We start from the raw sequence: 14,369 nt of genomic DNA, 5'->3' as shown, positions 1-14,369 counted from the left end.
GCATTCTGTTTATGAAATGATGAAATGTCTTCTTGCCTTCTTTTTGTATTCCCAATTTTGTTGGTTGTTCTGTCTTTCCAATTAGGTTTCAAGAAAATGTACCAGAAGTTGCTTTCTTTCAAGAGATGCCTCAGTGTATGACTACTTTGAATTCCATGCTGAACATCATGGAGAATTTAACGGATTCTAGGAAGCAAGGTAGTTTTCTGTATTTGCTTTACAACTTTGGTAAACTTAATCACTGGTATCATAATTTCTTCTGGAAATCCCAAGATTTGTTTACCTGCCAGGAAGAAGTGGGATTAATGAAATAACCGTGTCCTTGGGATCCTTTATCTAGGGTACTTCTAGAGCCTGTTCTAGACCATGCTTTTGTTTTCTGTACTGCCCAAAAAGTCCTATGTGCTGAAAGTCTCAGTCTTTGTATTTGAGCAACTTTTGCTGTCACTAGACCTGTCAGCTTCAGCCCACAAATCAGACTGTAAAACCTAGGAAGACTGACTGTATTCTGCAAGCTGGTGGTTGTTGTTGGGTTTTTTTTTTTTAATCAGCAGTGATGAACCAAACTTACATACTTTACTTTCAAGTCCCCTCTGTGTGCTTGAGATCGCTGTATGTCTGGAGAAAGCTGTTACATCAATTGTTCTTTGATTGTTCTTTACAGAAAAGTTAAGAGATGTGTTTAAAAATGTGGACCTGCTCAAAGAGGATCTCAGAAACACAACAGGAATGTCCACAGCCAGTATTGATGCTCTTCTGGAAGTATCTCTCCCGGAAAACAGCAGTCAGGTTAAATTTGCTGTCATTCTTGTTGCTTTCTACCTCTCAGACCATTAAAACCAGAATGCAGTTAGTGAATGCAGCATGTGTGACAGCACAGAGAGAGGTAAACGAACCCACATGGATAGACAGCATAGCATGTTATGGATCAAAATAGCCATCAGAAATGCAGTAAGAGCAGTCACTGACGTCAGTTCAGCCATTGGAGACCAAGAGCCATATGGTCTCTTTGGCTGTCACCAGTAGCTGGTAAGCAGCCATGCACTGCCTGGTGAGTGATTGCTCCAATCCATAGCAAAGGCATAGCTCACTGTAACAGACTAATGGGGACTGAGTGAGGTCCTTGGTGGGGTCCTCAGTGCTGTTTTTCCAGTCCAGATGGAAATCATGCTTCTAACCACAATTAGTGAGAGCACTTGGGGTTCAAAAATAGCCTCCCATAATGAGACATGAGCTTGCCTTCCTCAGCCTCCTACGCAAACAGAGCTCCAGATGCTTCTCCCCTTCCCAACCATCTTGTCTGGACCAAGCCCCAAAGAGCATGCTCTTTGCCAAACTTTACATGCATCAGTCAGTGGGAAATTGAAGCCACAAAAGCTTTTACTGCTGTGCAACCTGGGCAGTAAAACACAGTCCTTAGGATTTGTCCCTTGGAGCGGGAGTAATGGGTAGGCTTTTTCTGGTTCTCAGGTCATTGAAATATGGCACTATGGAAAGAACAACAGCAAGCCAAGATTAATCTATGCATACTGGAGCGAGCGGTCAACCCCCTAACAAATCTTTTCTTCCTTTGTGCAAACACAGCTCATTTCTCAGATCCTCCAGCTGGAGTCTTGTCGCGTCCGTCCTGCTGACCCACAGCTGCTAACAGTAGTGGAGGAGTTCTGCAATCTCTCTCTTTCAGAGAGGACTCGTGAGACGTACATCCTAGGGGTCACACTGTTAAGACACTTAGACATTTATAATTTCTTATACAAGGTTAGTGCTGGATTTGTAGAGTGCTTTTTGTAGTCTTTGCTGCATGTAGTGGCTGAAAGGTCATAAAATATCATTGCAGTGGCCAGAAGCTATGCTGATTTACACAAGCCAAAGATCAGGCTTTGCTCATGCAATATTTTTTATTGCACATCCATGCTGTGACAGGGTGGATATAAATGAGGATCCCAGCCGGTGTAGACCAGCAAACTTCATTTAAAGGCACGGGACCTACTTTAAATGCCTTTCTATCTGCTGTATCATTTATATGCTGTCACAATCTCTTGAACGTTCCCAACTGAGTTCGCGCTACCCAAAAATAAGACACTGGACTACATTTTTTCATTCCTTGAAAAGGGAAGCCCTGGAAGAAGTCCTGTAAAATGTATTTTCCCAATTTAGTTGGCACTGCCAAGTTATTAGTTGATTCAAATACCCTGTGCACACAACTATATAAACAACATGTAAAAATACCATCCACAGAGAAGTGCATATTGGATACATGTTAAAAAATGCTACAAAAGTGATCCTGGGGAAAAGAATTTATTAAATGAGAATGCCAGTGGATCTGGCTCAAGTCAGAAGTCACTCATAGTGTTTAACATTTATGTTGTGCAAAATGCTACCTCTTAGAGACTCTGTTTATATCCCAGCCGCTATCTCATACACATTTCCCAACTGTAGGTGTTTGGAAACGTGCATTGTTCAGAATATGTGATATGCAGGGGAGTGGTTTGCAAAAGCACTTGGGGATTTAGGAATACAAATCCCATTCATTTCCCATGGGACATTTGCTCCCTAAGCCTCCCAACAGTTTTGAAAATCCCACAATCTTTGTTTTGGAATTAATACAATATGGGCGTGTACCTGCATGTACACACAGATTCCTGCTAATGATAATTGATTTCCTTCCTGCCTCTTGTAGATGTTTTTCCCAAAGGAACTTCAGAAATCTGTGGACAACATGTTAGGCCTTCTGACAAAAATGAAATATTTCAGGCACGAGGTTGAATCTGGCGTTGATCCATTGCTACAAGCTATTCATTCACTGAAAAAGCTACGGCAGTCTAGAAATGTGCCACTGACTAAGGTATGTGTAGTCTGCATGTGCTTCGGAGACAAAACACCGCTGAAACAGCTTCCACAGGAATTTCTTACCCTAGAAGCCAGAGGTGCATTAAATCATGGATTACCGAGTCTCTTTTAAAGCAGCAGTGTCCTAAGAAGAATCTCTGTCAAACGTATATGTTGCCTTCCTGGGAGGGCTTTGATTTGGAGCAGTGGGGCCATCATGTACTCGTGACAGGGGGACACTAGGAACATGTGCTGTAGGAGGGACACTAGGAAGAAAAATGCAGGGGGTAAACAACTGTCTTGAAGGAGGGTAGAATTCCAACAAAATATACCAGTATACTGGAAGGGGTCAGCTTGTGAAAGCAACTGGAGAACTGCCCACTAAAGGCTAACCAAAACCACGTAAGTCGACAGCAAAGATCTGATTTAGCTTTAGTGCACATTAGAACACACCCAAAGCCTTAAGACTGCCCAAAACATTCAGTACGAACCCAGTCCTGCTCCAACAGCTGCAATAAAGTCAGGTTGCACTAATTTCATCCAGCACTGGATCTAATCCCAGTCTGATCCATAGTCAATGACAGCATAGATCACAGGAATCGTTTCTAGTAATCACTTTACCTGCACATTGCAGAACCATGTGCAGCCATGGACTAGATGGAGATAGGAGATGTGCACATCTGTGTGGCAAATTCTGTCTTGTAACCCAGGGTTTGTATGTATCACCAGGCACACATTATGGGCAACTCCTATACACGCATTATAGGCAATTCCCACATTGGATCTCATACCTGGAAATTAATTTCCCACCTCAGTCATAACAGAGGTTAGCCATAAAAGCATGATCTCCATGGGAAGTCCCTGTTTTTGTAGAGCAAACTTCTCATAAGAAAGCAGTGTAAAAATGTTCAATCCTTGCCTTCCAATTATGTTATTTCTTTTTTTCTCTCGGAATGGGATGCTTTTAGCATGCAGGATTTATTTGCATTTGTCTTTTCTGCAGGCGTTATTTAAACCAAACAACTTTAGGATAACACGTGGTGCATTTAAGTCTGTGTCAAAAGTCCTCTGCAACCAGGAGATCACACCCCTGTTTTTTGAGTCCTTGCTTCCAGATTTTGGAGACCCTGTAAGCAACAGTTCTTCTGTGGAGGATGTCTATGTCCAAAAAATGATGAGGAAATATGGGATTCCTCATGACTCCAGTAAGTCTGGCTTTTCCTTAAGGGAAAAACATTTCAGAGCCAAACTCTAGTGTTTCCAGATAGATCCAGTGCTGAGCTGTTCCCTCATACGTCTCTGGAGGGCTGAAGTGCTCATGATTTATGCTAGCTGAAGATCTGCACTGCCCTAATTATTAATGGTTTATTTCCATAAATGTTAAAAGGAAAACAGCCTATGTAGCAGAGCAGTGCTTGATACTGCACTCTTTCCCATTTGTTGATGACCTGGCCTTAGGGCTTTGACAGGTCGCTGCTTTTTCTTGATGTGTAGTTTTTCCAACTGTACTGACATTATTAGCTCCTCTGAGTTTACAAAACTCCATTTAACCTTCAAGCAGAGGATCTTGGCTCAAACAATGTTGTCTTGAGTTCAGCAACAGGAGATCTTGGGGGTGGATTGCTTTTGTCAAGACACGTTATATCAGTCAGTGAAGAGGGCCCTGAAGTCATTCACTGGACACAGCAACAAACTGGGCAGATGGGGAAAAAATACACTGGTAGCTTTCTCATATCTGGTCTATTTGTGCTCTGTGCGATTTGTTTATTTTTCTCTCCTTTCAGCACCATTTTGCTTATCCTTTTACCTGGACCTGGTCAAGACCCCAACTGGAGCTTTAATTTGGTCTTTTTTAAAACCAATGGTGCTTGGGAAGATCCTTTATACACCAGATACCATAGAAACTCAAGCAATCATGGGAAAGGTATGGGTCTGTTAACAGTACATCAGGATACACCCACTCAAAAGGATTGTAATTTATCTAGCAGGGATTTTTTCTCTGAGAAGCTGAAGTCTATTTTCTGACTGTTTGGACTATTAGTCAAATTATCTTCTCCTAGTTGTGTTGCTGGTCGTATGAGTCATCTTTTGACTTTGAATGAATCTTACCTCCAAAAAATTGCTGTTGGTCTAATATTTACCATACCATTTTTTAAGGTCTTCAGTTTGTGAAGTTCCACCCCCATATTTTCAGCCAGTAACAGAGATGTCTCCCAGGACAAATGCTGTAACCAGTACTTGTTCACAAGCAGACCAGTGGCAGAAGGAAAGTTGATGTCCAAGACATGCTCCAAGTGTCACATATGAGGCCATATTTTTAAGTTTGCATTCAAATTCAGTGTGTTAAGGGGAATTTTGCCAAACAGTGATAAGGTGCTAAGAAAAATCCTAAGGAAACCACATTTAGTCTTAGCTGTTTTATTGATTTATTTATTGCTTAAGAGCTGTAAGGTAATGAATAAATTAATCCTTTTATGTTGTGGGCTTTTGTGTAGTCTAATGCAACACTGGAGCAGATGGCTGATCTAGCCCTGAAGTCCCAGGAGTGGTTGGACAAGTCCCCTGTCATCATGAATTCACTGGCTAAGTTAAACCAGACGGTACCGATGATCAAGGTATGAGATCCTACCTCCCCTGTCTCTCTTGGGGGAGGGAATTGGGAGGATGGATTTCTTCACTGAAATAAACTGGGGTTCCAAGGACCTCAGGAACATCTTAGGTCAGCTGGGGAGACCCTTCTCAGGCTTTTGTCCTGGACTTCATAGTTTCTGTGCTTGCCTGCCTGTTCTTAAAACAGAAATACTCCTGATGCACCTTTCCATGGAAATCTTCTTTCTGAAATGATCTGTTTGTAATATGCTCCCTGACACTGGTCATGCTGAGGCCTGCTGGAGGGCTAAGATGAGCAGGGAATGCTCTTCAGTTTGTAAATTAACTTTCTGCTTGATGGAGTGATCCAGCCAGCCAAGACCAGGCAAGAAATTACTTTTTCAGAAAATGAAACAATATCTATAATGAGCATGTACCTCTGGGTACACACATAAGAGCTAGAAGATATCTTTGTACCTCAGTGAATGTAAATAAAATTTTGTTTTCCCCTCCTAAGGAGCCTGGCCTTGCTTGGATACAGAAAGCAGTAGGCTTTAATGCTTCACATACTTGCTTCCCATTCTTCGTAGTAAAAATTGTCTCCTTTTCTTACAAACTATGAAAACAAGATCTCTGGAACCCAAAAGCATTAGAAGTTAATTTCAGTAGCTGGAATTCATTGTACGTTCCACAGCACTGAGAGAAAATCTGGAGTGGAATATGCAAAAGTGAAATGAAATATTCTCTGCTGACTGCCCTCATTGGTAGAATAATGAACTATTCAGCCAAACAAAAATCTGTCTGCTGGTCTCCAAGCTAAATTTTGGTTGCCTACCCATTGTGCTCTGGCTGTGTTCACAGGAATTAAAACAGCCACAAATGAAATATACTGCACTTTTAGCATAACAAAGATTATCCATGATTTTTCTGTGTGACTCTACCGCCTGGTGGGGACTCAACAGGCATCCTCTCTTGAATCCAAGAAACACTTGGACTTACAGGGCTCTGTGTGCCATTTTCATTGCTAACATTTCCCCATCCTGATAGAGGGAAATATGGCAGGTCAGGAAAGGAGTGGGAGGGGGTTGTACAAATGCTCAGTGAAGGCAGCTGGTCTGTTATATTTTAGAAATACACTGAATAAGCTGAGAGGGCGTCTGGTCAAAGTGATGCTTTGTCTTTTTGCTTGTTGATAGAACACCCTGCAGAATCCCTTTGTGCAGGTTTTTATCAAGCTGATGGTGGATTTGGATGCAGCTGAACTGCTGAGTCAAATAAATGAACTGGGTAAGTTGTTCCACCACATGTGTTGCCCTCCTATTTGTACTTCAAGTCTGGGAGCTCCAGAGTCATCAAACTGTAGCCATGCTCTGGTATTGCTCTCCTCTGGTTAATATCAGATGCTTTAGTGCAAGGCAATCTCAGCTACGATTCAAAAATCTTGTGTCTATGGGAAGGCAAAGGGCTTGTATGAAGAGATGTTTCTCATGAGTGTTGAGGGGATGGTATGATGGGAATCTCTGCAGCTGAGAGTGGCCACTGGAGGACACTGTTTAGCCATAATTATCACTTCAGATGAGCTACCTGGGACTCTTGCTGGGAAATGCTTTGGAGAGCTCACTTGCATCACATTAGGGTCCAACTTAGTAGTTTTCCAGAGCAGAAAAGCAAGGGATCAGATAAGGGTACCCAGGCTGATGAAGCCAAAGGCATCATTACAGGAGATGCTTTGCTGGAATTTGCTGTCCTTTGATGCTCTTACATGGTCTTTCAAGGTGAGAATTGTTGATCTGCACTGTGGGAATCATCAGCTAACAGCAGTGGTGGATACATTCCCTGCTAGTGTACAGCATGGTGATCACAGTCTCTCCCTAGCTGGTCTTATTGTCCCTACCTACTTCTTCAATGAGTGGCCATACATGTCAACATAAATCTGGGTTATGCCAGCAAAACCCAGCACAAACCAAGAGTGGCTGTAGTCTGTCGCAGTCAGAAGGATATTCACATACTGTTCATGATGACCCCTGTGTTATTTCATGAGTAGCATCTCTTGTCTTAACTCCCCATAAAATCATCGTGCCTGCAGCAGCTGTTCCATATTAGTTACACTGCATTATGCAGTCACCTTTTAAAACAGCCAGGAAACAGCAGCATCTTTATGAAACTGCATTATCAGTTTTAGTACACACATCAGCACAACAGACATAATGTTTCCTTGATGTGCTTGTATAAAGCACGTTCTCCCCTGAGACAGAGCAACTCAACAGACGAGTTGATTACATCAAAAACCATAAGATGTGGAATGAATGGTGAGCATCATATGTGAGTCTAACACCTCCGCAGGTTAGTAGCAACTTCTGATTTGGGATGGCTGTCACATCCCATTGCTGGCATCCTCCCAAAGGCAAACTCATGAGCATATTACAAATGATTAACATAAAAATTGGGTCAACAACATGCCATCATTGCACTGCTAAGTGCAGAAATGTATTTTACACTTCATGTTTAGTACGATGGGGTTTTTTCTTCCTTCCTGGTATCTTTGTTAGTGTAAAGAGGAGAATGATGTGATGGGTTTTTTGCTATGTCTAGCGATGCTACTGCTTTGTTTGTGTGTTTATTTTTTTCAGATGATATTCGGCTGGAATTACAGAACAACGCTGACATTGTCGATCAGCTGAATACGTTAGCTACCCTTGCTGTAAATGTGTCCTCCTGTGTCTCATTTAATCGCATTCAAGCAGTCAGAAACTTAGAGGAAATGGAAATGGTGGCTAAAGAGCTCTTTCTGAAGAATGAGCTTTTCGCAAGTATGTGACAGTCTCAAGTCCCCCCTGTAAATTAAAGTTAGCCTGGTACAAAGGGGGAGTCCAGCGTAAGAAGTTTGGCTTTCCACCAGCAACTGTGGTCACAGCTCCCACCACACAGCAATTGATTTTGAGCCAGTGTGTGTGGGACATGCGTACTGCAATCTCCTTATGGCAGTGTTTTACACTCTCCTTTTTATAACTCCTCTTCTCTTACACCCTCACTGTCTGTGTAGAAGCCTTTGGTCAACCACTGTTTCCTCTTGGTTAATTCTCAGTTTGAGTGAAATTTCACTGCCCTTAGGAGATCTTCATGACAGCTGCCTTCTTTCAGACCCCCATGGGAAAAGATGCTTTAATTGAGAAAGAGATGAGACAGTGCCATTTATTATTAGAAGGTCATAAAGCTCTTAAGACATTCCAGCCAAAGACTGCAATATTATATTGGGTCTTCTCAGTCACACTTTTCACATTCGTGGGATTGGATTGCAGCTTCAGATCAGACCGCAGAGCAGGGCAGGGGGAGTACAGAACAGGAACTAATATTAATTTGAATGATACAAACATATCTTAATTTTTAAAGAATGCCCAATATCTCCTCAGTTAGGGTTTACTTATAAGTCTTGTGACCTGTTTGGTTCTGTACCTCATAACTGAGGGGTAGATAGAAACCTTTCCTTTTCCTGGAACTTCAGACCCTGATAATATCTGTCTGTTCCATAAAAGCAGTTTTTGTCCATGTTTGTCCTCCATCCCATCATATGGTTTGTATATGGAATAATCAGGAAAAATATTCTGGAGAGAAATACTTCTGTGGTACTGCCTCTACTCAAACAGACACTTTAAGGGAAAAAAGGCCCTGTCTGTCAAACTGTATCTACTGCATGCCATTTCCTAACAGGAACTTGCTAAGCTTTTAGACATCTCAGCTTTGCAGGCATTTGTGTGGGCACAGAAATATGTGTATAGGTCATGAACAATTTTCAATACCACGTTCCTGAGGTTTTTATGTTACGGCATCACTGTGTGAGCTCTCTTTATAAAGTACCTTTGGGCATATTCATGAGAGGTGTGTGCTGAGTGACATAACTAACAGATATGTGACAGTCCCTGTTAAAGCAAGATTTTTCCAAATACAAGCTGGTTATTTTGAGAGCCTTTGGTTTTTGAATGCTCAGCAGGAGAAGATTTAAAGGCTCTGGGGGTGTATTTTGCACCCAAAATCATTGGTCACATTTGAAAGTATGAATAGCTGCAGTGATGTATAGTTGCCACTTCCAGACCCTCGATAAACAGCCTACCCATCTGAGCATTATTTGTGCAGCACAGAAATTAAATGATGGATTGTAATGTAGAAAAGTCTTATAAAAATGAGGACTTCCTACATATCTGTGTGTACTGCCTGCATGCTATCGACTGAAGGAAATCCTTTTCCCTTTCTTTTCCAAGGTATCATTTTCAAGCTGCCTTCAAGCAATAGCAGCCCCGGACACTCAGTTCATGGGGACTTGGCCCTCCCTCCTGTGCTCAACTACACCATCCGAATGAGCAGCAGGATCACGCAAACCACCAACAGAATAAGGGAGCGCATCTGGACAGTGGGCCCGCACAATTCCACCTCGCAGAGCCAGATTTACAGCCGGGCATTTATTTATCTCCAGGATAGCATTGAAAGAGCTATTATTGAGTTACAGACTGGCAAGAATCCAGAGGAAATAGCTGTTCAAGTCCAGGCCATGCCTTACCCCTGCTACAATAAGGATATGTAAGTTTGTGTGGCTTTTGTCTTCATGCTTTGTTGAAGGTCATCTTGTCTCACTGGGGAGTTCACCAGCTGCACTGGACTCCTTCGTGCCATGTTCACATGGCATAGAAATAATTTCATTTTGTGTGTAGTTTTTGGTTTTGTTTGGTTGGTTGGTTGGTTTTTTTAAGGGGCTGAACAAAAGAGGGAATTTTGGACTCTAGTATAAATGGTCTATGTTTAGTTTGCCTAATCTTTTGTTTTCAGTGCTTTGTATGTACCTGAATTGTCATGGTAACTATAGATTTTACAGCAGGTAAAATTCACTGTCCCTGTTTTACTACACATGGTGGAACTGAGACTAGGGTTGGCAGGGCTTGGGTTAAATATGTGTTGGCCTGTTCTGCAGGTGTTTACATGCATAAAATGCAACAGAACTTAGAAAATGTATTTATTGGGCAAAAAAAGGGTCCTAGGCTTATGGGCCTTGTTCCTATGGATTGCTGTCCAGCTGTGGTATTTGTTACTCATTCCAGTGATTCTAGCTAATGTTCAGTGTATAGTGAGAAGTTCCCAATATAGGTGCCTCTCAGATGCTTTAAGAACTATAAGAGGGAAGATGAAATTGTACCATTCATCTCTGCACTAATGAGGGAGGACAGAGAAGCTTTTGTTGCGCTGAGTTGCCAGGGTTAACAGCCTGTTATACAGAGCAGTGCAGTGTGAACTGTGTGTGGACCAGAATAAGTTTTGAATGGTGAAGCAGATCAAAAAGTTTTGGATCATCTTCCTTTCCACGCATCTTGAGCCAGATCTGCAGCTAGTACAAACTGCATCTCTGCCAAATGCAGTAGAGAGAAGCAAATCTCTCACAGCTGAGGACCTCTCCCTCTGGCAAGACAATTTTGGTCTGCGTTGGTAAGCTGGCAACACGCTACTTCCTCAGAAGTAGCTGCTGACCGCAGCCAGTGGCCAAACTATGTGAAAAACACACAGGGAAGGGATTTCATGTCCATCAGAAAGCACTGAAGGATGTTTGGCAAATAGTATTGGTAGGCTGAATGGTCACTCCACCCTGACATGAGGGTCTCCCTTGGATCAAAAGTACAGACTAGACCTAGGAGCTCTTTTTATTGGAAAGCCTATGTGTCTACCGCATGAGCTAAAAGATTATGTGGGAGCTATAGCTGTAGGAGCTAGAGCAGACCCATTAACCTCCTGTGTCAGCCTGTCACTTAAGAGAGCTGGGGACCTATAATCTCTTTGCAAGGTAACAGCATGCAAAGTGCCTACAAGTATGCAGGTACTAAGAATTCAAACGAAGTGTCAACTTCTTGCAGCAAATATGTGGATTATTGCTGAGAGATAGTTTTGTACAATGATTAAGTGGCTGCTGGAGGCATTTATTACAGAGCTATCTGCTCCTTTTCTTGTTCTTGGGCTGCTGAGAAAAACGCTTGCCTTCAGGTTTCTCGCCCCACCCCAGATTCAGAAGGACATGAGTTTGCTCAATTATTAAAATACCTAAAGGCTCTGAATTTGCATCTAGTAGAATTCATCATAAAACGATTGTTTATTGATTGTTATCACATAGTTACCATCCTGCAGAGAAAAGGGAATATCCAGGACATAGAAGGTGTTGGGAAATGCTGAATTTTTAATAGCCTAAAGATCACGCACAAGGCGGTAGCCAAAAAAGCTCCAAACAACAAAGAACTAGTAGAGCTACTGAAATGCCTTTTCATTGTTCTTTATAAATATGGCTTCATTTGCATGGAAGAATTTCCTGAAAGCACTGGTTTATGGGAAATTTTCAGCTTTACTGGTAAAACACTTTAAAAACAAATGTAAACATAGTAATTTCTTCTTATTATTGTACCTTAAACTTTTCCCAGGAATAACAGTACTTTTTTTTAATTTAAAGCCAGGTTTAGAAATGAGGGAGGAAAGCATAAGCCCTGTAGATACAATGAAGTGAATCTCCATCACAAAAGGAGAATTTACTGTTGGCTATTGTTGGCTTTTTTCTGCACACATTTGGCACAGGAATAAGTTTTTAACTAGAATGAGGAGCCAGGAATTGTGAAGCCCATGTTGTAGACCTGGATCCTCAATACCTGTCCCATGGGGTGGGTGGTAGGACAGACACTCTGAGGGCAAGCACTTATGTCCAAACCCTGGCACCAGGAAATGCAGCCTGATAACAAAATTTGGCCATTAGATATATATTAACAGAATTGGGAATTACGGCTGGCTGCTGATATGTGTCAAAATGGGATGCAGCCCAGCAGAAAGCCAGGACATGCCACTGCCCATGGTGGTTCCTGCTCCTGCCAGCGGTGCTGCTGAGCAAAATTTCCAGAATGCCTCTGGAAATCCCTCTGTAATTTAAAAAAAATAAAACCAATTTTGAACAGTCAGGAGTTTCATGAATAGAAAATCCGATGCAATGGCAAAATAGCCTTTTTAAATAATTATTAATTATACTCCATGTTTTGAAATATAAGCATGTCTTTTCCTGTACCAAAGTATTATTCTGAAAAATATGTTCCTTATAAAGCCTTAATCCCCAGAACACTTCATATTCAGCTAAAGCCTGCATTTGCCTTTTACAGGTTCTTAACCAGCGTGACCTACTCTCTTCCATTTGCTCTGATGGCTGCCTGGGTGCTGTTTATAGCTGATTTTGTTAAAACACTTGTTCAAGAGAAAGATCTGAGGCTTTATGAGGTACGGTAAAACTTTCTGGGGCATGCAAAATTATAAACAGATTTTCCTTGTTAGTGGGTAGTATGTCTCATGCAATATTAAATGGAGCAAAACAAGCATTAAGGATATAATATTCCAAATACCTATTGTTTGACCTGCAGCATTTGAATTCTGACATTGTAACCAAGCTCAAGCCATAGAAATGCAGGGCATTTGCCCTTCAAGTGGTGAGAATATTGCTTTGCAGTTCTGAACACTGGAAACATGGAGACCTCACAAAATTGCAAGTTTTCTGAAGATTTAAAGCTTTCTAAAAATTGACTTTGAGACATACCTATTGGGGACAAAGCCATGAAAAGTGACTTATTTACTATCACTGAAGTTATACTTAATATTTCAGAAGGTGCTACATATTACATCAGCTCCTCTGAACGAAGTTATTCTTTCAGGTTGCCTACTAGAAAAGAAATGACATTGAGACATAGTGAATTTATTAAATTAACTCAGGTTTTCAGTGCAAACAATCAACAAAGATGAGCAGCAAAGAACTTCTGTAAAACTAAGCTTCAGCAAGCAACAAAAGCTCAAGCAGATTTGTTTTTAATCTGGTACCATGGAAACACATACTGATTCTCCAAAAACATTTCCAAGAAAGGGCACTCTGTGAACTGTGATGAGGTTGAAAACGAGTGAACGCCAGTGGCTAGCTGACAGCCCCTTACGCTAGTTTAGGGAACTCAGTTTCACTGTCTCTAAGAACCAGGGTGTCAGTAATCCTTTTAGACATGTAACAATCTACAACAAGACACCAGCACCTGTAGTTTCTTTTGGATTTAATAATACAAATTTACAGTTTTATACAAGTCTTGTGGACTGGATCATCAGCTAATATAAATTAATATCACTTCCTTATAACCATGGTAATTTAGCTATTAATTGTTGTCTTGGGGATGTGCGACAAATGGGTTGGTTTGAAAGATACTTAAGAACTTTTACACTCAAGCCACTGGATCAATTAGCATTACTTCAAAAATAACCAAAATGCTTTAGAAAAGATACAAATCTAAGGCCAGAAGTTGCTTTGGAACTTGTGGGCTGCAATGCTTCATACTTGCAGATCCTGTCTGTGCTGTTTCTTTCGCAATAGACTGCTTTGCAAACCGAAGGCATTCCAGAAATGAGTGTTTCATTTCTCCCTGGTTAACAACATGCAGTATGACAAAGTATGAAAGAGCAAGTTTTGGTTGTATGTCCTGTCCAGAAACTGGAAAAAAAAATGGTTCAATATCAGCAGAAAGTTCTCTTAATAAACAGTTGTCATTTGTGGTTCTTTTTTTCACCTTTCTCTCTGTAGTACATGAAAATGATGGGAGTTAATGCCAGCAGCCATTTCATCGCCTGGTTCATAGAGTGCGCTATCTTCCTTCTAATTACTGTCACCTTCCTCATCATTGTCCTAAAAGTGGGTGACATCCTTCCCAAAACAAACACAGCTCTCCTGTTCCTGTATCTTATGGACTACAGCCTGTCCATCATAGCCATGAGCTACTTCATCAGTGTTTTCTTCAATAACACCAACATAGCAGCCTTGGTGGGCAGTCTCGTGTACATCCTCACCTTCTTCCCCTTCATTGTGTTGCTTGTCATCGAGAATCATTTGAGCTTCTCTGTGAAGAGCCTACTGGTAAGTT

General features: G+C 41.4%; 1 protein-coding gene across 1 annotated transcript in view; it reads left to right on the top strand.

Moving 5' to 3' along the window:
• ABCA12 (ATP binding cassette subfamily A member 12) overlaps positions 1-14,369 on the top strand; it is an 88,420-nt gene that overhangs the window by 38,109 nt on the left and 35,942 nt on the right. Inside the window, exons 14-25 of the mRNA XM_075094070.1 lie at positions 86-198; positions 665-789; positions 1,585-1,758; positions 2,681-2,845; positions 3,833-4,034; positions 4,614-4,753; positions 5,325-5,444; positions 6,615-6,705; positions 8,049-8,228; positions 9,675-9,990; positions 12,585-12,699; positions 14,033-14,362. Coding sequence (XP_074950171.1) covers positions 86-198; positions 665-789; positions 1,585-1,758; positions 2,681-2,845; positions 3,833-4,034; positions 4,614-4,753; positions 5,325-5,444; positions 6,615-6,705; positions 8,049-8,228; positions 9,675-9,990; positions 12,585-12,699; positions 14,033-14,362 — 2,071 coding nt within the window. The remainder of the gene's footprint in view (positions 1-85; positions 199-664; positions 790-1,584; positions 1,759-2,680; positions 2,846-3,832; positions 4,035-4,613; positions 4,754-5,324; positions 5,445-6,614; positions 6,706-8,048; positions 8,229-9,674; positions 9,991-12,584; positions 12,700-14,032; positions 14,363-14,369) is intronic.

Source organism: Phalacrocorax aristotelis, chromosome 5, assembly GCF_949628215.1.
Source record: "Phalacrocorax aristotelis chromosome 5, bGulAri2.1, whole genome shotgun sequence".
NCBI lineage: Eukaryota > Metazoa > Chordata > Aves > Suliformes > Phalacrocoracidae > Phalacrocorax > Phalacrocorax aristotelis.
This window is presented reverse-complemented; position numbering and strand designations above follow the sequence as displayed.